This window comes from Erpetoichthys calabaricus, chromosome 9 (genome assembly GCF_900747795.2).
Source record: "Erpetoichthys calabaricus chromosome 9, fErpCal1.3, whole genome shotgun sequence".
NCBI classification, from domain to species: domain Eukaryota; kingdom Metazoa; phylum Chordata; class Cladistia; order Polypteriformes; family Polypteridae; genus Erpetoichthys; species Erpetoichthys calabaricus.
The window spans coordinates 180199984-180225637 of NC_041402.2; the positions used below are offsets into that span (position 1 = coordinate 180199984).

Sequence of the window (25654 nt, forward strand, 5' to 3'; positions counted from 1 at the left end):
CCATCCATCCACAAATCCACTGAATCCGTTTAACGTCATGGTGTAAACCAACGCTTGCTCCGGCCCAAAATGGTGAAGGGGGGCCATCTGAGATATGTCTGTGTGGCCTGTTGTGATAAAGTCTCAAAAGCCCAAGAGTATAACTGACAGCATGGGTGGGGTGCTCAATGTGATATCTGAGTGGGCTTAATCTTGTTAAATGACCTTCTGGAGCTGAGCCTGGTGTGAACACAAGTCATTTTCAATGTCCACTCTCTTCTATAAACCCCCCCACCCCCTCAAAGCTGTCATCTATCTGAATCCATGATGTGAACACAAATCACTTTAAAGCTTGACTCGTCTCACTCAGGACCACCTCACTCCTTGTGTCCTTCGCTCATAAATGTAAACAGTTCTTCTCGATACGTAGTAAAGAGACAAACCACTTTAAGGCCTAATTCCCTGATATGGAAGCCCCTCACTCCATTGGTCCATCCATAAATCATGAACTCCGCTTCCCACTTTGATGTCAACACTAATCACTTTAAAACCTTCGTACTTCTTCCATCCCTCTAGTCACAGGTTTACACAGATCCTCTCATTCCTTGATGTCAAGATGAAGCACTCTGAAGCACCTCGCTCCATCCATGCATTCATCCTTCCACATATTAGTTGATGTTGTCACACTCTGTGACGTAAGCACAAATCCGTTTTGATCTTCACTCTCCGTTACAGAGGCATATCACTCTTAGCTGTAAGCAGAGATCACTTTAAAGCGTCTTCTCTGATCCAGAGGCCCTTTAATCCTTGTGTTAAAACATGTCGCTTTATGGATCCTCTCCCTGGTGCACAGCAAAGTCACCCTTGTTAATATAGTGCGAGTGTGTTTCCAAGCACCCTTTTATTAATTCTGGCAATCTTGTGGTGTGTAAACACAAATTATTTTAAAACCTACATTATATTCAAGCATCACTCTTTGGAACAGAGACACCACCTGGCTTGGTGTGAACCCTCATTACTTTTCAATCGTCACTTTCTGGTAAAGGGACTCCTCACTCCCTGGTGCATACCCACATTATACAGGAACAGAGACGCCTCTCTCCTTGGTGTTCACCCATATCGTTATTTTCAAGCGTCACCTCACTCCATAGTAAGGACACACATTTTTCAAGTGCAACGCTCTAGCACAGAGACGCGTCACGTCGTAGTGAGGACTCACTATTTTCAAGCTTTCCTTTCTGGCATGAAGACATCTCACTCCTTAGTGTGCACTTACCTCATACTCAAGCATTACTTTCTGGCACAGAGACGCCTCACTCCTTGGTGTGCACACACATTATTTTCAAGCATCCCTTTCTGGCACAGAGACACCACCTGGCTTGGCCTGAACCCTTATTACTGTTCAAGCATTACTTTCTGGTAAAGGGATGCCTCACTCCCTGGTGCGTACTCCACATTATATTCAAGCATTACTCGCTGGCACAGATACACGTTACTCTTTGGTGTGCACACACATCATTTACAAGCATCATCTCACTCCATAGTGTGGACCCATATCATAGTCAAGTGTCACGCAGTGGCACAGAAATACCTCAACTCCTTAGTGTGCACCCACATTATTTTCAAGCATCACACTCTGGCAGAGAGACACCTCACTCTTTGGTGTGCACTCACGTCACACTTAAGCGTCACTCAGTAGCACAGAGACGTCTCACTCCTTAGTGTGCACTTGCATCATACGCAAGTGTCACTCTCTGGCACAGAGTGGCCTCCATCCTTGGTGTACCCACATCTCCATTATATACACACACACACACACACACCCCTTTTTCATTGTCCAGGCTATCGCCACTCCTGGCCCGTTCCCACTTGCTGGCCTCAGGCATGCTGCAACTGAGAGATGGACGAGTGTTGTTTAAGATTTCATGTCTCCATGTTGTTTTTCAAATGGAAAGTGTGCCGATAAAAGGACATTTGAAATGTTTTTCTTTACTGTACATATGAGAAGAACAATAAAAATTGTTTTTTTTTTTTTCCTTTTGTCTTCCCCCCCACATAAAGAGCTGGATGGTGTCCAGCACTCAGCAGGCATGTCTGGTTTCCTGAGTCAAGGAGAGGTGCTGTCCAGTCAGGTTGAGGCCATTCCTGGAATCTCCAAAGCAGTGTGGGAAGATCGAGGTCTCCAATCCTTTAAGGGCGAGTCCCCCATACACTTCATGAGAAAAATCAAATACAAAGCCAGCTCATCTGAAGACCTTGGCAGTGCTGGCAGGGGTCACCGGCCTCTTGCAGCATCAGTGCTCCTTAAGGGTTCGCCTGTACACAAAAACAAGGCAGCCATTTGTCCCATGTAACACAACGGGTGTCCCCATTATACCCACAGTCTGTCTGAGGGAGGAACCTCACCTGCATGACATTGTAAATCCAGTCCAGGAAGGCAGGAACATTGGAGTAGACACCCGGATGAAGCTTTTCTGCACAGCCGCTGCCCCAGCTCACCACTCCCACTTGCGTCCATTGTTCAGCCAGGTAGACTAGAGGACCCCCACTGTCTCCCTTATCAGGGCAAGAAAGAGTGAAATATTTCAGAAAAGTGTCTTCTAGTTAGTAAAACATTTAAAGTCTTAGACAGCAGCAGACTAGTGCCACTCCAACACCTGCGTACCTGACAGGAGTCCACCTTGCCTTGCAGGGACCCAGCGCAGATCATTCGAGGGGTAATGTAGCCGTCATAAATATCAGGAAGGTTGCATACACTGCGGTCCACGTACTGAATCCTGGCTTGCTGCAGGACCGTGGCCAGAACGCCCGCTACAACAACAGGAGTGGGCACAATAAGAGAAGGGACAATATCACATGACCATAATCAGTCACAAAAAGGGGACAGTAATGACCCCCTCCAGTTTACGGAGAAAGAAAATAGCAGGAAAGCATCCCACTTGGGTCACCCTATACCTGAAGACTTTGGTCATACCATTTTCCTTCATGTAGCCCCATCCTGTCACCCACAGACTGTCATTAGGCTTTAAGGCAAGGTCAGAATACGGAAGGCACACCGGACGAATGGCTTCTGTAAAGAAAGTGAGAGTGTCGATGCCGTTGGTCAGTGCGGCAGATACTGCGAGTTTACAAGTCTCTCATCTCCACTGAGAAAGTGATGCATTACTTTAAATGTCCACTAGAGGTCAGCATGATTACACATAGAGAGGATATTTTAAAATTACCTGTGAGGGTCAAGGGATTCTGTAGCCTCAGCAAGGCCAGGTCGAAGTCACTTGTTAACGTACTATATTGTCCATTGGTAAAGATCTTGTCAACACTGACTGCGCCACTCGAAGACTGTTTGGTTATCCCTGGCACTACTGCCCAGCGGCTTACCATATGATATTCCCTGAAGCAATTAAAAAAACAAACATACACACATTGAAAAGCTCACACAAAGAACAGCCAAATAATCCAAAACACCAAGTGAATTTCTACAAACAACTTGAACAGTCAGTTACTAGATTAAGCTTCGGCCCACCATACGAGGGCATCGCGGAAAGACTTTAGGCAAACTCACTTTGGAAAACAGTGAGCCGCTGCCATGATCCAACGTGGGTTGATGATGCTCCCACCACATGTATGGTCACCACTGAACTGGAGGCTGACCTGCCAGGGCCACTGTTCAATTTTAGCATCCGTTCCACCCACTATGCGATCATCTTGTCTAAAACCACAGGCTAGGAGAGATGGTCAAAAGCAGAAATGTGTTACCAAGTCACCTCCTTCCCTTTGTTTTCAGGTGGAGGTGCCCACTCTCCATGATGTTAGCAGCAATAAAATTGTCAACGTCTAGAGCCCTAAAGCTTTGCTTGCCAGGAACTTAAATAAATAGTGAAGCCCGACCACTGCAAGACCACATAGACCTGTAGAGATGGCCATCTGTAATCATCACAACGACCAAGAGCACCACCCTTCCTATCTCTGCTGTCTTCTGTCACCCATCATCAAGAGTGGAAAGTGTCACTGCTGTGGAAAAACACCCTGTAGTGCAGTGTTTCTCAACCATCAAGTATTTGCGACCCGAGTTTTCATAACAGTTTTAATCGCGCCCCCCTAAGGTTTTTTTTGAAAGGAGCCCACTAATACCAATTTGTTCTTTTTTAATTAATGATACATCATAGATTCATATTTTATTATACCTACTTAACTTTTATCGACATTTATCTAACTCTATATTTATTTTTCTATTATCAGAATGTAGTTTAAGTTAATTTGTTTTGGTTTCAATAGATGTATTTTTCATATTTTCAATTCTTGTTTTCCTTTTTTCACATCTTCACGCCCCCCCTTTCTGTTACTTCACACCCCCCTAGGCAGTCCACCCCACAGTTTAATGACCACAGACCAGTGGCACTTGCTGTCCCACATCTTGAAGACGTTGGAGAAGCTGGTCCTGGATGTGGTAAACCACCTGGACCCACTGAAGTTTTCCTATTGGACACAGATTGAAGTGGAGGACGTAATTATCTACAGTATCTGCTCCACAAGGCTTAATCCCACCTGGACAAAGCTGGCAGCACTGTGAGGATTATGTTCTTTGATTTCTCCAGGGCCTTCAATACCATCCAGCCATCCCTGTTAAGGGGTGAACTCAGAGATGTGTAGGTGGATGAGCCTGTGGTGTGCTGGGTAATGGACCCTCTGCCTGGCAGGCCACAGTTTGTGTGACTCAGAGACTTCTGCTTCTGATATGGATGTGAACAGAAGACAGTCCTGTCTCCATCACTCTGTACACCTCTGACTACAAATCGAACACCAGGACATGTCACTTGCAGAAATTCTCAGAAGATTCAGTACTTATGGGTTGTCTCGATAAGGGTGAGGGAGGTGAGGGAGAAGAGGAGTCAGGTGGAGAACTTGGTGAATTGTCTGAATTGTGTGAGGTATGAATACACAATAGGAGCTCTAAAAATTGAAAGTACCCCTTTATGAGAAGGATTTCAGAGTTGTAGTGGACTCTACAAAAATCAACTGTCCCAGCATGTTCAGAAGCCATTACGAAGAACAGAATGTCAGGTTATACAGCGTCTTGACGTGTGCAGCATAAGTCACAGGAGGTGACGCTCTATAATGTGCTTTAATAATTTACTGCACTCAGGACTCCAGATGAGGCCTCACCAGTTTTGGTCCCCAGGCTATAATAAGGAAATGGCAGGGCTTTAAAAGGTCCAGAGAAGAGCGACTGGGCTGACTCCAGGACTACAGGGGTTGAGTTATGAGGAAAGATGAAAAGAGCTGAACCTTTACAGGAGATGAAGAGGAGACCTGAATCAAGTGTTCAAAATTATGAAGGGGATCAGTGCAGTGGACCGAGACGGTGACTTTAAATGGAGTTCATCAAGAACACAAGGACACAGTTGGCAACTTGTGAAGGGTAAATTTCGCGCAAACATGAAGTTTTTTTTCAGATAGACAACCACAGACACATGGAATATGTGGCCGCATAGCGTAGTAGATAGGAGGACTTTAGGGGCTTTCAAAACTCTACTTGATGTTATTTTAGAAGGAGTTTAAGTGGATGGGACTGGCAGGCTTTGTTGGGCTGAATGGCCGCCTCTTGTCTAGATATTTTTTCTTTAGAACATTAGAACAATTTGGAACCTTTTAACAGTGGACTGAAAATGCCAAAAAGGGATGACCGTGCTTTGGTGTCATCGGTGTTCTTTGGATGGTTTGTGTGTAGAGTTTTGTTGGCAAACCTGCCATTTTTAGAAGAGCTCATGTGATTTTGAATAAAGTGTGCGTCTGACATTCTTCGTGTTGTGTGAGTGTTTTGGGAAATTGCATGTGGAGTATTAAAAAGAACGACCTCTAGTTTTAGAAACCACGTGTAAGCATTTAGAAAAACCTGTAACATTCCAAATTGTGCTTCCTAGCTGGAAATTCCTGTCCTGATGAATGCATAAAGACCTAACGCGGAATCAATGGCAGCTCAAGATGGACAACGTGTACAGGATGGACGGTTTATCTACTGTTATGTAACATAACGCACTGTTTGAAATATGACTAACGCACATCTGCTAGCCTGACTTTGAGGACGGGAGTCCATATCAATTATGCATTATTCTGCGGAGACAAGATAAAAGAAATATGGTTGTTACCTGCACAGGTAAGAGCAATCACTGATCCAGAGGCACAGGTTTTGCTGAAAGGAAGGCAGAAATGAGAGAGAAAATAAGCCATTAAGGAATAAGGAAACAGTGTGTAGACATTAAATAAAGAGAAAAAAAAATCATCAGGGCTTGAATTTGTGGATCCTTCTACCAACTCCAGCCATACTCCTTCACTTGCGTGTGGTGGGGCCTGCGAGGGACAGACTGGAATTTCTGATGGCTGCCTGTCCTGCAGGTGAGCTGAATCATCTACAGCAGGGGTGTCCAACTCCGGGCCTGGAGGGCCGCAGTGGCTGCAGGTTTTCATTCTAACCATCTTCTTCATTAGTGACCTGCTTTTGCTGCTAATTAATTTCTTTTGCCTTAATTTTAATTAACTTGACTCTGCACCTTTTTGTTGCTTCTTTTTCCTTAATTAGCAGCCAAACAATAATGAGACACAAAACAAGCCGCCACACGACCAGCTCACCTGTGCCCATCACACAATATCTGAAAATAAAGAAAGGTGAACGTCTCGGTAAGGGTGATCTGCTAAGGTCACCAAAGCATTTTCACAGAAAACAGAAAAATCAGAAATGTCTGCTGTAGCAGAATGAGAGCAGCAACAAGCCATGGAATTAAATAACGGGCTTAATTAACAGCGAGAATCGGATTCTCATTAAGAGATCTGTTGGAGTGAAATTGGTTGGAGTTTGAAGTCCCGATTTAGCTGGTCATCTGTTGGCTCATTTCTGTTTGGCTGCCATTTAATGAAGAAAAGAATCAACTCATAGCATTGAATCCTTAAAAACAGGACAATTAAAATGAAGGGAAAAAGAATTTAAAATTAGCAGTGAAAACTGATCACTGACTTGGAACAGGGTTAGAATGAAAACCTGCAGTCACTGCGGCAGGGCCATCTTAACAGCATTATAGGCAAAGCAGTGCACTGGGGGTCCCTACCTACACAACCAATCACAGGAATAAAAATGTAAAATGTCGATAAAATTAAACGTATTTATTGTATTGGTACTTCCAACAAAATCAGTGTTAAAATTTTAAAAAAGCATGCTGTACAGCAAAGATTAAAACGTTTGAATGAAAAACACAAAAGTTGACTTATAAATGATACTCAATTAGTAAACCATACAGACGGAGTATGAAATTACTATGAATTATTATTAATCAAGTGTTCAAAACAAACATTTGCAAAATTTATTTGCAGAGAATTGAGCTGAAATGATGTTAAAATATACACTTTTATGTGATGTTGTGCGTGGGAGCCGTACACATACAGACACGCGATACTAAATCAGAGGCAAATGCCAATGTCCACTTGTAACACAATACCAAATATTTATACTTTAGTATAGTGTAGTATTTATTTATTGACAGCAAATCACAACATACAAAGACTGGCATGGGGCAACACTGTTCATATGGCCCCCAGGCAACTGCCCAGCGTGCCCATGTGTTAAGACAGCCCTGCACTGCAGCCCTCCAGACCCAGAGTTAAACACCCCTGATCTACAGGCGTCACCATGACAAACCCCTGAACCCCACTCTTCCATATTTAATCACCTACCTATCTCTCAGAAGTGCCTGGATGCCAGAAGCCTGCGTCACAGAAGAAGCGTTGACCACGCTGTATCGTCCTTGCATATTATAAGGCACGCTGGACACTGGAATGGATGTGCTGGTGGACTGACTGAAACATGAATGAAAGCAATAGTCAGCTCTGGGGGCATGCATCTACCAAACCTGGCCATGGGTCTTAATTTCCGTCTTCTGGACACACTGACCTGGCATAGCCGAGTTGCTGACACACTAAATTAGTATGCTGGACCTGCCAGCCATCGGCACACACAAACAGCCACGTCAGACTGGTGTTACTGTAGACCTGCAGCAGGGAATTCTCCGTCATCAGTTTAACTGAAAAAGACAAACAAGTGGACAGCGTGAAGGCAACAATGAGCACCAACTTTCAGAAAACTCCTTACTTTAGAAAAGGTTCAGGAGAGATGTAAATTACGGAGACCTTACCTGGAAAGGTGGTATTAGCAATAAAGGGTGAAACGCAGTTCATTTCGTCCTCTCCGCCCTGGCAGTCTACCTTCCCATTGCAGACGGACGTCAGTGGGATAAACTTGAAGGATTTAGTGCAGAAGAAGTAGACCGAGTTCAGCCATATCTTAACTGCAGGGTGAAAAGAGAAAAAAAGGACATCAGGAGGAGGAGGAGAAGAAGGAGTAGCAGCAGCAGAAGAAGGAGGAGGAGCAGAAGAAGAAAAAGAAGGAGGAGCAGCAGCAGAAGAAGGAGGAGCAGCAGCAGAAAGAGGAGCAGAAGAAGCAGCAGGAAGTGGAGGAGCAGAAGAAGCAGCAGGAGGAGAAGACTGGACAGTCATCAAGTTTCCACAGTTAGACTTCGTGGAAGAAAATAACGTTAACCTCATTCATTATCAAGCAGTTTGAATTGAAGAATAAGAAACTGAAAGAACATGAAGACCTGCCACAGTATGCATCGGGCCATTAATTTTTCTACTTTATATCCTGCCCTGGGGTCAGATTATTCGCAGACATGGCCTTAACTTCCACTGTTATGCAGACAATATACTGTACAGTTATATCTTGGAACACGACTCCCCTACAGACTCGCCTCCCAGCACGCTCATTGACTGCATCACTGATCTTAAGCTGTGGATGGAGAAAAACTTTGTCAAACTTAATACCAACAAAACTGAAGTGTTACTGGTAGGCCCAAACTCCCAACTTTCTAAGGAATCCAACTCATCTGCTTCTGTTGATGGTACGCTTGTCAAACCTGCTCCTGTTGTCAGAAATCTTGATGTTTGTCTGATTCACCACTTAACTTTGAGCTACACATTAAGTCTCTTTCCAAAATTTAATTCTGTCATCTCCATAATATTGCCCGCCTCCGTCCATTTTTGTCCTTTAATGTTGCTCACACTCTGGTTCATTGTTTCATAATGTCTCGTATTGATTACTGTAACTCCCTCTTCATCGGTCTCCTTGCAAGATCTGTATAGTGGCTACGGTACATTTAGGCAAACCGAAAATTGGATTGACTCAGTTTGTTTAGATAATTCAGCTACTTCTGATTCAGCTTCAGTCTCTCCAGGTCCCACTGTAGTCAGAGCGCAGTCAAAGTTAGAAGCACCAATTCAGCCACAGGGCAAGTGGGTAACAGTAAGACGGGGGTCTAAGAGGAGAAAATTTTGTCACTTGGCACCCAGGACACCAATTCAGACCCAGAACAGATTCTCAGCACTCTGCAGCGCGCCTGTGGATACTGAGAACAAGAAAGTGCTCATAATCAGCAATTCAATAGTGCGGAATGTTAGACTTGCAAACTTTATTAAAACCAGCAGTTAATATTAAATGCCTCACAGGGTCCAAAATTTCTGACATAGAGGCCTGACTGGATCGTGTCACCGACGATGAAGTATCTACCTTATTGCTGCATGTCGGCACTAATGATATTTACTTACAGCAATCCGAGGTTTTAATGAGGAACTTCATCTCTCTGTGCACCAAAGCTAAAAGAAAATGTCAGAATTTAGTTGAGAGGGGATGTGATTTTGAGCTAGAAAAAAAAAGCCCATTATGGCTCTTCTTGTGTGATTTTGGGCCATGCAAAAATAAATTGTATTGTATTGTACAGAGCGTTCTGCTCACATCTCCCCTGCTCTCTCCCAACTTCATTGGCTAACTTTTCCATCAAGGATTAAATTCAAGATTCTGCTGCTCACCTTCAAAACCCTACATAACCTTTGCCCCCCTCTACCTCGCTCAGCTCCTTGCACTCTTTATTGCTCTCTCAGGTCTCCTTACTGTCCCACACACCAGACTCTTCACCCTGTGAGGCAGTTCCTTCAGCATTATAGCCCCTCAACTCTGGAACTCTCTTCCTCAGTCTCTCCGAGTTTGCTCCTCTTTCTCCACCTTTAAATCTCAACTCAAAACTTTCCTCTTCTACAAATTTTTGTCTTCTGTGTAATTTTTTATTTTTTTTTTGTTGGGTTTGTGAAAGGCGCTCTATAAATGCAACTTATAATTAATGCCCACAGTGACCCATACAGAGCGAAAAGCCCCTAAGCAACAAGCTCTACCAAAATTGGAACCCATGACCTCATGGTTTCTAGTTCAACCCCACCGCCCGGCGAATTGTGCTTACTCAGAAAGGCGGCAACTATGATGATGGTCAGCACAACTAGCACCACCAAAGCAATTCTCAGCAGCTGTTGCTTCTTTAACTTTCTCTTGGGCTTATCCACCTGGTGAGGACCTGCAATACAAGGAGGGGATTATTACTCAGACGAGTCCAAAAGATTCTGTTGGAAGACATTGGTGACTGCAAGAGATGGCCAGTTGTCTACCTGGATTGAGCGGTGCAATCACTTCAAAAGACTGTCCTCCATTTCTCTCCTAGAAAGAAAAACAAAACAATTAGCCTCAAGGCTGCAGCAGTCAACACAGATCTTTGATGCCCTCTACCCCCAAAGGCACAGGGGGGTAACAAGACAGAATGGGGGCCCCTAGTATTAGCTACATCAATATACATATAGGCATATCAAACATTTTGTATGTTTACAATAGCAAATTGTGCTTGTGAAAATTTTGCAAGAATAAAAGCGTTGATGAAATGATGATGAGGGGGAAAAGAACATCACACGTTACAGTAAGAAAGGAGATTATTTTAATAAGCAGGGACTTGTGAGAGGACTCAATATTAGAATAGTCATAGGATTAGTATGGGATGTTATTATAGTTACAACAGCATGAATATTTACAATACAAAGCGTAACACGAATAGGTTAACAGAATACTGTATATCTATATAAACGGCTCAAAAAAATTAAAGGAACACTTTGAAAACACATCAGACCTCAATGGGAGAAACAAATCCTGCTGGCTATCTCTACTGATATGGACTGATATGGTAATGTGTTAGGAACGCAGGGATGCCGCATCGCTTGATGGACATGAAAATGATCAACATACAGGGGACTGAATTTAAAGACACCCCGAAAATCAAAGGGAAAGAATGATGCGGTAGGCAGGCGAGTCCATTTGGTCAAAATTCGATTGCAGCAACTCCAAATCGTACTCAGTAGTTGGTATTGCATCAATGTGCTTGTATGCATGCCTGACAACGTCCTAATGAGACGACAGATGGTGACCTGGGGGATCTCCTCCCAGTTCTGGACCAGGGCATCACTGAGTTCCTGGACAGTCTTGGGCGTCAGTTGGACGGAAACATGATGTTCAACCCAGGGGTGTTCTATTGAATTGAGGTCAGGCGAGTGAGCGTGGAGGGGCCAGTCAATGGCATCAATTCCTTCATCTTCCAGGAACTACCTGCATACTCTCGCCACATGAGGCCGGGCATTGTCATGCACCAGAAGGAACCCAGGACCCCCTGCACCAGCATAGGGTCTGACAATGGGTCCAAGGATTTCATCCCAATACCTAAAGGCTGTCAAGGTGCCGTTGTCTAGCCTGTAGAGGTCTCTGTATCCCTCCATGGATATGCCTCACCAGACCATCACTGACCCACCACCAAATCGGTCATGTTGAACGATGTCACAGGTAGCATAACGTTCTCCACAGCTTCTCCAGACCCTTTCACGTCTGTCACATGTGCTCAGGGTGAACCTGCTCTCATCTGTGAAAAGCACAGGGCGCCAGTGGTGGACCGGCCAATTCTGGTATTCAATGGCAAATGTCAATCGAGCTCCATGGTGCCAGGTGGGCAGTGAGCACAGGGCCCACTAGAGGGCGTCGGACCCTCAGGCCACCCTCATGAAGTCTGTTTCTGATTGTCAGAGACATTCACACCAGTAGCCTTCCTGCTGGAGGTCATTCTGTAGGCTCTGGCAGGGCTCATCCTGTTCCTCCTTGGCAAAAGGAGCAGATACTGGTGGGTCCTGCTGATGGGTTAAGGACCTTCTACAAGGGGCCCTGTCCAGCTCTCCTAGAGTAACTGACTGCCTCCTGGTATCTCCTCCATGCCCTTGAGATTGTGCTAGGAGACACAGCAAACCTTCTGGCAATGGCACATATTGGTGTGCCATCCTGGAGAAGCTGGATTACCTGTGCCAGCTCTGTAGGGTCCAGGTATGGCCTCATGCTACCTGTAGTGACACTGACCGTAGCTAAAGGCAAAGCTAGTGAAAAAACAGATGAGGAGGGAAAAATGTCAGTGGCCTCCACCTGTTAAACCATTCATTCTTGTTTTGGAGGTCGTCTCATTGTTGCCCCTCTAGTGCCCCTCTTGTTAATTTCATGAACACCAAAGCAGCTGAAACTAATTAACAAGCCCCTCTGCTACTTAACTGACCAAATCAATAGCCCACAAGTTTCATGGTCTTGATGCTATACGCTCATTAAAAAGTAGTCTTTTAATTTTTTGAGCAGTATATTTAAAATCCAAAGTCAGTCAGTCAGTCAGTCAGTCAGTCAGTCAGTCAGTCAGTCTGTCAGTCAGTCTGTCTGTCTGTCTTTCACGAGAAAACTACTTAACGGATTTAGATTGTTTTGTTTTTTTTTCCCCCTAGAATTTGCTTGAACATTCTGGTTGATTTTGCGACTTCTCTCATCGTGCTAAGAATCATAGTTCACTTGTGGGAGCGATATATTCACGTTAATCCGAGACAGAGGCTGCAGGCCAAGGGGAGGGGGAGGAGTGACGTCAGGAGTGGGGAGCCGGGCAGTGCCCTCCTCACTGTCCTGTTTCACTACTGCGCAGGCGGAGCCATGGAGGACGGCTAGCATTGGATAAAAATGGAAATGCAGGGCACATGTAGTGTGTAGTATACCAACGTCTACAATAATTGTCGGAAAATGCAATTTGTTGCACAAACGTTATTGTCAGTGAAAATATTCCCCTGTGTGTAACCCACAAGTACCTGTACGTTTAACTTGGGCTTTGATGTAACTCTGGAAAATGTAGTGCACAACTGGCCATGGGTACAAACAGGGTATAAACTGTGACGTTATTAAACATTGGTCCATGTGACTGGGTGATAGTCATACAATATGCTAAATGAACGGGGAATTCTCTACGCCGTAATACAAAGGGAATATCTTATTTTGAGTTGTCTGTGTTATGGAATCCCTGGAGTTTTTCCATTGCAATGTTTCTTGTTTGCCCCTGCACTTCAGAAAGGTTGTGTGTGTGATTTGTTTTTTGTTCATTTTCTTTGTGCAGGATTTGCTGCCGCTGATCTCTGGATAACGTCGCTCTGTGGTTTGTCATACGCTGTCGTTGTTGCTGTAAGGCATCTTGCTTGTGCTGGTTGGTCTGGCGTGGTGTCGATGTTTCTGCTTCTGTGCGTTGGTCTGAGTATGTAGGCCGGCGAGATCATTTCTGTTGGTCGCAGCTACGCTGTATGTGCCTTTTCAATTTATCAGGAGGCTTACATTGAAGTGAAGGAAACAGGAGGTGTAAAATGGTCGTGTCATGCAGTTTCGGTCAGTAACAAAGTAGGCACTGAATAAACAGTCAAATACCACAGTCGATTATCGGTCACACTGAAGACTTGAAGATAATAAGCCCAACACCAAAACCCTGCCAGATTCCTCGCTATTGCTGTGGTAGGATAGAATAATTGTGGCAACCGTTGTTTATATCGAGTACAAACGGACAAGCAAAATAATGAGGATAATGTAACTAACACGCAATTTAATTTAATTACAAGTGATGTTCTTTGCACTAGGATTGCCTTACCCACTTCACATTGGTGCCAATGTGTGCATCATTTAGAAAATGGCCCACGTAATTTTTATAAATATTTGAGTATTAGAATGCTTTTTAACATTTACTGTAAAATTATATATTCCAAATACTGATGGTAATCATCACAAAATAAAATATACATTTTCATCAAATGTTGAAGTTCTAGGAAACCCAGCTTTAGTACGCAGTACCAGTACACATACGTTATGGGAAGCACTGCTGTCAAATGTTTCATAAACTTGAAAATGAAGTGGCATTGATTAAAAATACAGGATACTGCAGTAGCACTGACAACAACGAAACTTTAGGAAGAAGTCTCATTATGTAATTTGTATACGATACAAAAAATAAAGAGAAATGATCCATAAGGAAGTTTTCTGCATACTAACGGTGGATTCCACTATAGAAACAAATAACAAAAACAAGTCATTTTAATAGATATTACTCTTTCGGAATTTTAATTTGGGACACCTAACATTTAGGTGCTTAGCTCTTCTTGACTCTATTGATAAAATTGCTTACTCGTGATCAACTTAAATGATCGTAAAGCAAGTACTTTTTAGCGTCTAGTTTAAAAACACTCTGATTCATTTCCCGTTTGTTTAATAACAATTTTTTGTGGATTGCGAAAATGTATGAATATTACGTTGGCTAAATATAGGACAGGAAAGGAAACTTAAAATAACTTGCAAATATTGCATGTCTGGAATTAATTTGGACAACAATCCCAGCTGTCTAACTGTCTCCTAATGACATTTCTAACGAATGATCTGAAAAATTTTCATATTTAGTGTGGCTATGGAATAAAATGTCATGTCTTATCCAGTACTTCATGTTTTGCCAATACATTGACATTTATTTTGCTGTCACGTTAAAAACACGAGAATTAGTGCTTATAAATTTCTGATTACATCTGTCATTTATAATTTTGAGGTTAGAAGTTTTGATGACATCGAAACCATTTTTGATCTAAGCTAAGACAGGAGTTCTTTTTTCCACAGCCGCCCTAACTCTGAACATTTTTGTATCATACGATAATTTCAAATAAACAATAATGATTTTTAATGGCCATGCTTGAGGTATTTTTTAATGAATCAGTCCTTACTTTCAGGTAGCTATATTGATACATTTGCGGAATGCCATACACATAACATAACTACTTCCATAGAAGGCTGGCGTCCTTCAATATCTGCAATAAGATGCTGCAGATGTTCTATCAGACAGTTGTGGTGAGCGCCCTCTTCTACGCGGTGGTGTGCTGGGGAGGCAGCATTAAGAAGAAAGACGCCTCACGCCTGGACAAACTGGTGAGGAAGGCAGGCTCTATTGTAGGAATGGAGCTGGACAGTTTGACATCTGTGGCAGAGCGACGGGCGCTCAGCAGACTCCTGTCAATCATGGAGAATTCACTGCATCCACTGAACAGGATCATCTCCAGACAGAGGAGCAGCTTCAGCGACAGACTGCTGTCACTGTCCTGCTCCACTGACAGACTGAGGAGATCGTTCCTCCTCCAAACTATGCGACTCTTCAATTCCACCCGGGGGAGTAAATGTTAACATTTAACATTATACAAAGTTATTGTCTATTTTTCACCTGCATTATTATCATTCTTTAATTTAATATTATTTATTTTATCAGTATGCTGCTGCTGGAAAATGTGAATTTCCCATTGGGATTAATAAAGTATCTATCTATCTATCTAGAAGTTATGAGCATATTTGTATCTGTTGTTTCAGACATATTATAAAAAGTTATAGGGTCGCGCGAGGAAACAGGAAATTTTCAATTGACATTCAATGCACGAATAAACACATTACAAAATACATTTAATGATTAAATCTTTTGTACAGGATATGCCATTAATGATTAAAGTCAATATTTATTTTTTGCTTTGAAGAAAACATCATGAAGGTGTTGTCCATTTCTCTGTACACCTTCTGACAGCCTGTTGTGGAAATTCTGCATCGCTTGATGTAACACGTCAAGAGGAACTCCAGCCATTTCCTCTGCAATCCTCCTTTTTAGCTCAGCAAAGGTTAGAGGACGTGTGCGGCACACTTGGCTTTTAAGATGTCCCCACAGAAAAAAAAAAATCACAAACAGTGAGATCTGGGGATCTCGGAGGCCATGGAATGTCACCGTTGCGTGAAATGAGGCGCCTTCCGAACAATCGTCAAATAGCTGCCATCGACTGTCGGGCAGTACGGGAAGTGAATCTGTTTTAAGGCTAAACCGAGAGCCGGACTGACGTTTACAATCAGCGCCTGCTATACCGGACTTGGACTGCCAATCAGAGCAACCAGTGAAATTAATGATGAAATTATATAATATTATTATACTGGAAAACGAGCAGGCGTTATTGCTCTGTAGTGGGCACAAATCCTTTCGGTTTAACAGTGGAGGGTTTCTTTTCTGATTTCTGCTTGGATGCTTCTTGTTTTCGTTGAAGTCAAGTTTTGACTTTGTGTTAGTCTCGCGTTCTGACAGCTAAACAGGAGCGCAATGATGAGAGTAAACTTATATATGAAGATTGTTTAAAAGTTTATCATATACTTTGAATTATATTTGGATGCTGCATGTATGGGTTGTGGTATTTGTTACTGTGTATTTGTTTTGTTTTATTTTTGTTTCAAAGTTTAATGAAGTGTAACGTATGGTCACATTTTTAATGTTTTATTTCCGTTTTCCCTCAGAGTGAGAGAATAAACTACACAAAATGTTTTATTTTTTAATTAATGAAACGCGTATGTGAGTGGAATGATTTGTGTTTTAAAATGTACCCATTGTTATTTATTTCATGAGAAGTTTGTTAATGAACGTGTTTTCTTTTTACTTTAATATTTTTAAAGTGCATCTCTCGCGCTCTGACAGTTAAACCTTAGCGCTGTGATGAGAGAGTGAAACGAAATGTTTCATAGTTTTTTGTTTACTAAGTGCATTCTTTATAAAAAATGTTTGACAGAATTCTGTGGCACTAAGACATTTTTTGAGTCTTTAGCCTATTGAAGAAATTCAAAGTGGTCTTTTTTGACCAACACTTCAAACTTTAAGAGCATTCAGCATTACCATCCAGACACTGACGGCGGCTGTGGAGATTCCAGACTCAGAGTTGAAACTGCAAACATAATCTATGCACTGTGGGTTCCAATGACAACTACTTTTTGTACATTTGGTTATATAAATATTATAGAACTACATGGTTTTATTTATTTATGAGGTGTTGTTCCACACTTTATCAGAAGTTGTCCTGAGACTAATATTTAAGAGCGAAATGTATGTGTAAAAATGGAATCTACTGTCTCCTCATTCATAAAAAATTCCAAGACAAAATGGCGTTTGTTGGTTTTTTTGGATGTCTTTGCCTGTACAAAAAAAACTAATGTATATTGTGTGGCCTGCGTTAGACTTGGGATTCCTGGCCTGAATAAGCTTCCCAGTCCGGACCTGGCTGAACTCCCAGTTTCTTCTAAATTCCGCACCTATGTTGTAATCGCATAAGCAGACGGGACAACATCGTGTCCTGCGGTGGGTTGGCACCTTGCCCGGGATTGTTTCCTGCCTTGTGCCCTGTGTTGGCTGGGATTGGCTCCAGCAGACCCCCGTGACCCTGTGTTCGGATTCAGCGGGTTAGAAAATGGATGGATGGATGGACAACATCGTGACGTCCTAACTGGTAATGACGCCGACATTCCCTTTGCGCAGCAGTCACGCGGTCTCCATTCTTATAAAAGGCTTTCACAGCGAGCGCTCGGTGCGCACCACTCCACTGCTCCATTAGAACTCATGGCAAGGGGTTCTAAACAAGGTCGCATTGAGTACTTACTACTTTCGACTAGAAGAGTAATTAATTCAAATGCACATTATAACAGACTATCTCAGATTACTTGACCACTTTACTTTTGAAATGCCACTGCAGTCACGCGAAATTGTGGACTGAAATAACTGATTGCAAAACCAAAACAGTGTAAGGATGCGTTCGGAAACATTACTAGCAAATTCGCGCTGTCTGCGTTCGGTTTAACGTTAGTTATGTTTGATTTTAAAGTCCAAAATCAACTCCCGGGCTGCTCGAGTAATATGTGGACTTCTTTTTTCTTTTGTATTTATTATTGTTTTATTTGAATATACAGGTGCTGGTCATAAAATTAGAATATCATGACAAAGTTGATTTATTTCAGTAATTCCATTCAAAAAGTGAAACTTGTACATTAGATTCATTCATTACACACAGACTGATGTATTTGAAATGTTTATTTCTTTTAATGTTGATGATTATAACTGACAACTAATGAAAGTCCCAAATTCAGTATCTCGGAAAATTAGAATATTGTGAAAAGGTTCAATATTGAAGACACCTGGTGCCACACTCTAATCAGCTAATTAACTCAAAACACCTGCAAAAGCCTTTAAATGGTCTCTCAGTCGAGTTCTGTGGGCTACACAATCATGGGGAAGACTGCTGACTTGACAGTTGTCCAAAAGACGACCATTGACACCTTGCACAAGGAGGGCAAGACACAAAAGGTCATTGCTAAAGAGGCTGGCTGTTCACAGAGCTCTGTGTCCAAGCACATTAATAGAGAGGCAAAGGGAAGGACAAGATGTGGTAGAAAAAAAGTAGACAAGCAATAGGGATAACCGCACCCTGGAGAGGATTGTGAAACAAAACCCATTCAAAAATGTGGGGGAGATTCACAAAGAGTGGACTGCAGCTGGAGTCAGTGCTTCAAGAACCACCAGGCACAGACGTATGCAAGACATGGGTTTCAGCTGTCGCATTCCTTGTGTCAAGCCACTCATGAACAAGAGACAGCGTCAGAAGCGTCTCGCATGGGCTAAAGACAAAAAGGACTGGACTGCTGCTGAGTGGTCCAAAGTTATGTTCTCTGATGAAAGTAAATTTTGCATTTCCTTTGGAAATCAAGGTCCCAGAGTCTGGAGGAAGAGAGGAGAGGCACAGAATCCACGTTGCGTGAGGTCCAGTGTAAAGTTTCCACAGTCAGTGATGGTTTGGGGTGCCATGTCATCTGCTGGTGTTGGTCCATTGTGTTTTCTGAGGTCCAAGGTCAACATAGCCATCTACCAGGAAGTTTTAGAGCATTTCATGGTTCCTGCTGCTGACGAACTTTATGGAGATGCAGATTTAATTTTCCAACAGGACCTGGCACCTGCACACAGTGCCAAAGCTACCAGTACCTGGTTTAAGGACCATGGTATCCCTGTTCTTGATTGGCCAGCAAACTCACCTGACCTTAACCCCATAGAAAATCTATGGGGTATTGTGAAGAGGAAGATGCAATACGCCAGACCCAACAATTCAGAAGAGCTGAAGGCCACTATCACAGCAACATGGGCTCTCATAACACCTGAGCAGTGCCACAGACTGATCGACTCCATGCCACACCGCATTGCTGCAGTAATCCAGGCCAAAGGAGCCCCAACTAAACATTGAGTGCTGTACATGCTCATACTTTTCATGTTCATACCTTTCAGTTGGCCAACATTTCTAAAAATCCTTTTTTGCATTGGTCTTAATTGATATTCTAATTTTACGAGATACTGAATTTGGGACTTTCATTAGTTGTCAGTTATAATCATCAACATTAAAAGAAATAAACATTTGAAATACATCAGTCTGTGTGTAATGAATGAATCTAATATACAAGTTTCACTTTTTGAATGGAATTACTGAAATAAATCAACTTTGTCATGATATTCTAATTTTATGACCAGCACCTGTATATATATATATATATATATATATATATATATATATATATATATATATAATTTCCATCTGACGCTGGGGCCTGTGTGATGTCACACCCTACATACATGATACAGTAGTTACGGCCCTGGTGAGGCATCCATTCACACCTGGGAGACTCACAAACAAACAAACAAACAGAAGGAACTCTGTACATGGAATCTCAACCACCAACAAACCATGAAAAGAGCTGCGAAGCCGCCCTTGAACTGCTGTCACAATACACCGCCATACTGTCAGCTACTGCATCTGAGCAGTGGCGTGTCTCGAGTTCGGGCGGGGCGGGGCTTCAATTTGCCGCCCTCCAACATATCTGAATATGTTAACCTATTTAAACAGAAAATTAAAATGACGTATAGAGAAAAATTAAGATAAATTTTGCCTAGATATATTCATACATAGAGGAACAGCAATAATTTTTCACATATAATTATTTATAAGTATCAGCTAGACAAGAATATAATATAGACGCACTGATAAGCCCTGTTCTGATTATTAGTTTAATATACAGTAATTACGCTGCGAAAACCAGAGCCAGTGTAGTGTACAAGTGATAGGTGGGGATGTTTTCTGCGCAGAGCAAGAACGCATTCAGATTGATAACGAAACTAAATTAAATTATTAATTAGTTGTTCATCTTCCTAGAAATTATTATCGGTGTAATGTTTATTTGTTTTTGTTGCTGCCTCATAAATTTCAACTGCTGTGTCTGATACCGTCACAGAAGGACAGTCCGAAAATAATTATTTTTGAAGCATTTGTGGATTTAAAAATTATTATATATTTTAAATCAGAGAATTTTACTTTTTTCATTCATGAGTGATACTTTTCCAAACCCTGCTGCTTACACACAAATTATATGGAGCCTTTTTGGCCGATAATACCACCCCCAAAAATATGCCACCTCCAAAAATGTGCCACCCCGGGCGGACCGCTCCCTCTGCCCACCCGTACAGTATCTAGGCCACTGGATCCGAGGAGAAGAGAGCCAGCCTCATGATGTCCACCATTCTGTTGGTGTCCAGAACATACACTGCTAATGGTCAAACAGACCTGTTCAGTCAGTCAGGCAGTCATTTTCAAACCAACTTAATCCTGAACAGGGTCGTGGGGGTCTGCTGGAGCCTATCCCAGCTTTCATAGGGCTAACCCTAACCTGCGTGTCTTTGAACTGTGGGAGGAAACCCACACAGACACAGAGAGAACATGCAAACTTCATGCAGGGAGGACCCGGGGATGTGGGAAATGGGTCCACCTTCACTGGGATACCAGTCCATTACAGGGTGAACACACACACATCAGGAGCAAATTTAGCATCACCAGTTCACCTAAACTAAAGTTCTTTGGACTGTTGGGAGGAAGTTGGAGCACCCAGAGGGAAGCCACATGGACATGGCGAGAACATGCAAACTCCACACAGGGAGGACCTGGAATATGAACGTTGGTGTCCTTACTGCGAAAGAGCAGCACTGTGAGCCACCGTGCACCCATCAGTTCTGTTGAATATTTTTAAACGGTGACCATAACTCACCAGGTTACGTATGGCTACCTGGACCCTTAACTAATATTACAGAATGGACGAGCAAAAGTTCCTTCAATTAAATGAGGAAAAAACAGAAACTCAGCGTATTGCCTGAAGTATAAAAGTGAGGATCTTAGGAAAAACCGGTTCATCTAGACTGCAAATTACACCACAACTGCAGAATCTAGGCGTGATTATGGATTCAGAATTACATTTTAAATGACATTAATTACAAAGACTGTGTTTATTCATTTAAGAAAAAGAGCTCACATTTGGACTTTTATTTCCAGGTGCTAAAAAAACGAGTATATGGTTTTATTTTTAGCCGACTTGATTATTGTAATGCTCTACTATTACAAATACCAAAAAAAGATAAATAAGCTGCAGCTTGTTCAAAACATACCAGTGATATTCTTAAAGAATTAAAAAATAAATACATTTGAAAGCGTTTCCCCTGTACTGGCACCATTACACTGGCACCCTATATCCTTTAGGAATGATTTGAAAATACTTTTAATTGTCTATAAGGCTCTGAGAAATTCTGAACCTTCCTATATTTGGAAATAGATCTTGAAATATTCTAATATTTTTGTGCTGTTCTTTATTTCACCTTATGCAATTTCTTGTGTTTGGAATTTGTTAGTTTTCGCATACCCCTTGAGGTCAGAGTGCAGGGTCAGCCATTGTCCAGCACCCCTGGAGTAAGTGCAGGTTAAGGGCCTTGCATGCAGTAACAGGGATTCGAACCGGCAACCTTCCAGATACCAGCGTAGATTCTTAGCCTCAGAGCCAATGATGATAATAACAATAAAATAAAAAATATTAAAAAAAACAATAACATTATATCCCACTTGCTTATGTTGAAACTTTATCTTTTCTAACTTTGTGGGAGGGGCCCTTAGAAGGCTAGGACCACCAATGACGAGTAAAATATCCAAAATAATAACATTTTTCGTGATCAGCAACCTGAAAATCGCAGAAGACGACACTCCGCAGGTCTCTATTACCAATCCCCGTTCTTTTAGAAGTTTTGTGAAGCTAAGTCATTTTGACCCCTTATATCCCATTAGTGGTGAAGCCCTGGGGTTGGCTGATGTGGCCTACATACACAACTTCAGGTCCTTCTGATTACTTGTGCTAGTTTACTTTTTGTCATAAGGGTGTACTTTCCTGTACAAACTATGCTCTAACAATGTGGCGTTTTTGGATCTAGAAGTCCAAAAATGGGGGTGTGTTATTATAAAAGCTTGACATCCATTAAGGGGGTTTCTCATACTGGTGAGCCAGGAGGTGCTGAACAATAAATAACTGAATTGATTTGAAAGCCTTCATACATAATTCTTACGAACACAATAAAGGGTCTTCTTGGAACCCCCATGGTGATGGTCCTTTGGAGAACCACCTTTATTTTTAAGAGTATATTCAAAATAGGGTAATGCAGCTGAAGTGCCATTGACAAAAAAGTATTTTAAGAGTGCAGTTCGATCAAATTTATGGTCATAGGATGAGCAAATCTATCCCAGCATCATTGAATAAAAGAACCAACTTCATATTCCCCTGAATGAAATCTTCTTTGTCAAGCGACAGCTTTATGAGGAGCCACACAACCCACACTCAAAAAATAAAGCAGTGGTTCTACAGAGCGATGCCATAGGGGAGCCATTTTAGGTTCCCAAAAGAACCATCCACATGAAGGTTCCAGAAAGAACCATTTATTCAGATCTGCAAGAGGGTCCATGCAGTAATTAACCAGGAATAGATAGTAGCAGATTTGTGAAATACCAATAGGTCCTGATTTTAAAAGGAATCTTGCTGCATATGTACAGTTACCAAGATTATCTTAATCTGTTAGTTGTCATGCTAGATGGCCTAACAAACATTAAAGACTTCCTAATTTGATGGGAAAAAATACTGAAGTTTTTCAAAGCACAAAGAACCAACTGCATATGCAAATAACCCTTCCTAAAATGAAATTGTTCTTCCTAAAAGCAATGGCTCTATGAGGAACCACACAACCCAGTAAAATAAAGTGCCATTAAAGAAGCAGCATTTTAAAAGAGTGCAGTAAAGAGCCTTTAAAGCGCTGGTATTTTTTAGTGTAGACCCAATAATGCACTGGCCACTTCTTTCCATTTGAAGAAGGATTGCTCATCTTAGTTTTAACCAAACAGCTTTGCCTTATCTGGAGAAAGGACCCCATCACTGGAAGAAGTGCTGCTACCAGAGGGCCCAGACCTCAACTGGTCATTATTACCTGACTCAAAAAACCTTTCTGACCACTCAAATTTACTTTTTTGTGACATCACTAACATTAAATCAGTCCTATCTGTTTGACTTTTTCTCAGTTAAAACGAGGACTCACCATTGTCTGTAGCTGCATTTCCATCCAGGTGGCAGTTGGACCGTCTTGAACCGCCTACAGACGCCTCTCGGCTCGTTGACCAGGTGCTCTTCTTACCTCTTCTGTTTTCCAGAAAGGAACTGTGAGGTGCAAAGCAGGGTGGGGAGGGGAAGAACCGGGAAGCGAGACGACGCAAAACGCCAAACAGAAATAGACATCTACCTCGTCCACTTCCGTTCCAAAATTGTTTACCTCGCGCCGGCAAGCAGGACACGCCCACCTGGAGTTTCGTTAGGGTGGGGCCCGAAGTCATTTAGTTGCGCTCGCGTGCGAGGATTAGCGCTGACGGGCTATTAGCAAGGTGACCATCCGTCCCCGTTTTCCGGGGACAGTCCCCTTTTTCGGACAACTGTCCCCACTCAGAAACATGTCCCCGGTTTCAGCTGGTTCACTTTTTTGAATGTATCTCATCACCACGATAATTTGAACTCGGATCGCGTGCGCGGTGTTTTGACGGAGGTTATGCTTTATCGCATCCTACAACTTTGGCGCGGAATCACGTGATAAGCTTTCGCTTTGTACTCTGTAGTGTTTAGCAGTCTACGCTCCACTCCCCCCCAGCCCCCCAACCTCATGTCCCCGGATTGGCCCAAAAAATTCTGGTCACCTTACTATTAGTGGCCAACGGACCAGCTCCAGTCAGGCCGCAAAGAAATTAAACAGAAAAATTAAAGGGCTGCTAGCATCACTACGTAAATGTAACCGGGTTATAAATAAAAGATAAGCAGATAAATAGATAGATATTACTCGTCTCTATAAGGGAAACTTGCCTGGCTGTATTTGTGAAAGCGCTGTTTTGGGGGAGCGGGGAGCAACGTTTGAACACTCCGTTAAATTCGGATTTGAACGTTTTTAGCCATACCTTGGTTATTACAGCGTACAAAGTCAACAAGCCTTACAAGAACATTGGAAAGACGCTATTTAGATAAAATGTATTATTATTATTATTTTTATTATTGTTATTATTATTAATTTTTTTGCTGACAAAATAATAGAACGACGAATTGAAATAATATAAGTGAAAAAGGAAACCGGGAAAAAATGCACTTGCGTCTTAAATGAGTTTTAGACGGTGCGCCAATGTAGTATTAAAACGTACAGAGCTAATATGGAAACGCTGCTGTCTATAAATAGGTACTTAAAGTTTTTTTTGTTTTTTTTGCTAAGTGTGTGATCCTCTGTACTTCATAATGCCACTCATAAAAGCATTCCCCTCCTGGCACACTTCGAGGATTTGCACATCGAGGATTTAACAATTACTTTGCCCACTATAGGCGTGAACAACATTATTTTCTTTAAAATGATTAATATAAGAAGCAGTGCATTCGGCAACATTTCAGTTAAAACAACCAGGCAAGAAGCCAGTTCCAATTAACTAATGGCTACCCACCCATCTTCTGTTCTCGATACGTAGTCTCGGCGTGTAGACACCTGGCCCTGAAGCAGAGTGCGCAAGACACGCTCCTGCTATAATAATAACGGCGGCTGCGGCAACAATAATAAAAATAATAAAACGTTTTATTTATATAGCACCTTTCCCATTATCAAAGTGCTTCACAAATATTCAAAGTAATACAATGGGAACAAACGCAAAGATGACATTAATAACGCAAGATACAAACTAATATCAAACATTAAACACCAAATAACAGATAAAAGTGAATTTCCCCTTGGGATTAATAAAGTAGGCGGCACGGTGGCACAGTGGGTAGCGCTGCTGCCTCGCAGTTGGGAGACTTGGGGACCTGGGTTGCCTTCCCGGGTCCTCCCTGCGTGGAGTTTGCATGTTCTCCCCGTGTCTGTGTGGGTTTCCTCCGGGCGCTCCGGTTTCCTCCCACAGTCCAAAGACATGCCGGTTAGGTGGACTGGCGATTCTAAATTGGCCCTAGTGTGTGCTTGGTGTGTGTGTGTGTTTGTGTGTGCCCTGCGGTGGGTTGGCACCCTGCCCGGGATTGGTTCCTGCCTCGTGCCCTGTGTTGGCTGGGATTGGCTCCAGCAGACCCCCGTGACCCTGTGTTCGGATTCAGCGGGTTGGAAAATGAATGGATGGATGGATTAATAAAGTATCTATCTGTTTTTCACCTGCA

General features: G+C 42.4%; 1 protein-coding gene across 1 annotated transcript; it reads right to left on the reverse strand.

Moving 5' to 3' along the window:
• Nucleotides 1–1948: 1948 nt before the first annotated feature.
• Nucleotides 1949–23785, reverse strand: tmprss4a (transmembrane serine protease 4a). The gene is made up of 13 exons (XM_028808483.2): nt 23529–23785; nt 10513–10561; nt 10311–10421; nt 8160–8312; nt 7919–8048; nt 7702–7824; nt 6126–6169; nt 3542–3701; nt 3204–3370; nt 2954–3049; nt 2645–2790; nt 2386–2535; nt 1949–2295 (listed from the first exon to the last, which is right to left on the reverse strand). Exons 1-13 carry the CDS (start codon nt 23550–23552, stop codon nt 2284–2286), a joined length of 1365 nt encoding a protein of 454 aa, XP_028664316.2. The 5' UTR covers nt 23553–23785; the 3' UTR covers nt 1949–2283.
• Nucleotides 23786–25654: the final 1869 nt, after the last annotated feature.

Excerpts from the sequence above, each read along its gene's own strand:
- tmprss4a (XM_028808483.2), bottom strand. The coding sequence starts at position 23,552 with ATGGAAATGCAGCTACAGACAATG. Across the intron at positions 8,313-10,310 it reads CATAGTTGCCGCCTTTCTGA|TTAAGATATGGCTGAACTCG; the intron begins GTAAGCACAATT and ends TTCACCCTGCAG. Across the intron at positions 2,791-2,953 it reads GGGCTACATGAAGGAAAATG|CGGGCGTTCTGGCCACGGTC; the intron begins GTATGACCAAAG and ends CTGTTGTTGTAG.